Source organism: Conger conger, chromosome 4, assembly GCF_963514075.1.
Source record: "Conger conger chromosome 4, fConCon1.1, whole genome shotgun sequence".
NCBI classification, from domain to species: domain Eukaryota; kingdom Metazoa; phylum Chordata; class Actinopteri; order Anguilliformes; family Congridae; genus Conger; species Conger conger.
Window position 1 is genome coordinate 75,271,280 of NC_083763.1, and position 2,500 is coordinate 75,273,779.

A 2,500-nucleotide genomic window follows, 5' to 3' on the forward strand; every position below is an offset into this window, starting at 1 on the left:
TCGCCGCCGCCTCCTCCTGATTGGTCACGTCCACCACGTGCGGGAAGAGCGGGGCGACGCGATTGGGCCGCCGGCTGCCCACCGCCACGCGGAACCCGCAGCGCAGCAGCCGCAGCGTCAGGCAGCGCGAGAAGTCGCCCGAGCCGATCACCGCCACGCTGGGCTTTCCGGAAGCTTCCTTCAGCCCGTTCTTCTCCAGGCTGGGCAGGAAGCTCTCCGGGGGGCTGAGCGCGCTGCTGCCCACCATGGAGATCGTGTCCATGTTCAGGCCCTCTGTGTCACTGCTGCCCTCTGCTGGTCTGGGGGAAGAACAGCAGGTCCATCATCATCATCATCATCATCATCATCATCATCATCACCATCATCATCATCATCAACATCACCATCATCATCACCATCATCATCACCATCATCATCATCATCAACATCACCATCATCATCACCATCACCATCATCACCATCATCATCATCATCATCATCATCATCATCACCATCATCATCACCATCATCATCATCACCATCACCATCATCACCATCATCATCATCACCATCACAATCATCATCATCATCATCATTGCCACATCATATCATCATCATCATCATCACCATCATCACTATCACCATCATCATCACCAGCATCATAAGCAGCAGCATCGTATCAATAATAATAACAAAACAATGGAAACAAAACAATGGAAATTATAATAATAATAATAATAATAATAATAATAATAATAATAATAATAATAATAATAATAATTAATAATAACTGTAGTGTTTGAAAAAAAAAATTCTCAACTCTCCACTGAAAAGAAGCAGCACATAATGGATCTTAATGACACAACACCAACAATTATAGCCTACAGCAACGGCTCATCCTAATATAGAAACAGAATAGGCTATCAGCCAAGATTAGAACGGGGATGTCCAGGCCTTCTTACATGTCACATTGCCAAAAGACTGCTTACCCGAGCTTTACTTCCAATTCACGCCGCGGTCCTTATTTATTTATTGGGTTTTTTTCTTGATGTTCCTTTCTGATATGTCGTGGTAAGCAATGCACGGCGCCTCATCACGAATGACATTGTAGCTGTCAGAAAGATACATCGATAAAAAACTAACTGGAGTCTTTTAAGGTCTAGGTCTTTTGGGGGCATGTCTTCACGGTATTTCTTTTTATACCCGAGATGCTTCGGAGTCTCAATGTTGATGTGAGAGTTGACATCCTCAACATATTCCAGTTCTCTAACCTGTTACTGAGGCGCGCTAAAGCCATAAACTGCGTGTCTCACATTATCTTCTACATAAATCGTTAGACCTGCTTACTCAATGTATTTTACATGCCGATCGATCGACCTTCAATAGGCTATTAATGGTTTTGAAATAAACGTGCCTCAGTATTTATGCTAGTGTGCAGGGATATGAAAAACAAATAACGTAACCCGGCAAGTGCATAGCTACGTGATTTTATTATACATTGTATCGCATTTGCTGGACAGCTAAATATAAACGTAGAGTTAGGCGTTTTTGACGGTACATGACAAGGATGCGCCCGGCTTACCGTTCATATGTTGCGTATTGCCAGCGCAGTTCGGATTGCCACTCTTCTTCCGTCGGATTTAGCCCTCGCAAGGGCGTTTCGCGCAAAGAGACGGAACAGTTCGCCGTCGCAGGCTGAGCACGTTCCGCGGTTTCCCGGCGACCGACTACCATGGCAACGCAGATGTCACTCAGGGCGCAACAGCATCCCTCCCGTTTTTTTAACTCCACCGGCGGTCAGTCGTGCAACATTTAAGCTAGGGGGTTGTATTTTACGTAAAACCGCTGGATATTAAATATCCTGCGAGTCATCTGAACTTAATTCATATTTCCAAGCCGTTGATAAGGGTCCATAGATAACTAACGGAGCATCGACAAACCATGGCAACACGCATTCTTACCAGTAAACACAATGTTCTCTATTCTAATTCTCTAATCTGTTAAACCTGATAAAATCGGTTGAGCACCCAGACTCGGCTTTCTAATGAAAACGACACACATACAGTATACGAAAAGTGTAGTAATATGGGAATCACACTTTCCATTGTACCAAGATCCATTTTTTCACTACCAGCTTGGCAGTTCAAAAAATCATAAATTAACTGAACAAAACTGACTTTGTGAACATAAAAATATGTTTATTCATTCATTCATTTATTTAGTTCCTGGAAGACACACTGATTTGTGTGATTTACAATGGTTGCCTGATTTTATAATGACATAAAACAAAAATGTAAAAATACATGAATTAATTCATTAATTCATTATCTGAACCTGCTTATCCTGAACAGGGTCGCAGGGGGACTGGAGCCCAAGGGCAATTTAGACTCCTAGTACCCGGAGGAAACCCACGCAAACACGGGGAGAACATGCAAACTCCACATAGAGAAGCCCCGGCCGACGGGGATTCGAACCCAGGACCACCTTGCTGTGATCCGTGCTGCCTTGTAAAAATTACAAC

General features: G+C 43.8%; 1 protein-coding gene across 1 annotated transcript in view; it reads right to left on the reverse strand.

Annotated features, from left to right (window-relative positions):
* LOC133126731 (metalloreductase STEAP2-like) overlaps positions 1–1,674 on the reverse strand; it is a 6,329-nt gene extending 4,655 nt beyond the window's left edge. The window contains exons 1-2 of the mRNA XM_061239069.1: positions 1,562–1,674; positions 5–299 (exon numbers count right to left, since the gene is read on the reverse strand). Of these exons, the coding sequence (XP_061095053.1) occupies positions 5–262 (258 nt within the window). The 5' untranslated portion in view covers positions 263–299; positions 1,562–1,674. The remainder of the gene's footprint in view (positions 1–4; positions 300–1,561) is intronic.
* Between the last annotated feature and the right edge of the window lie 826 nt (positions 1,675–2,500).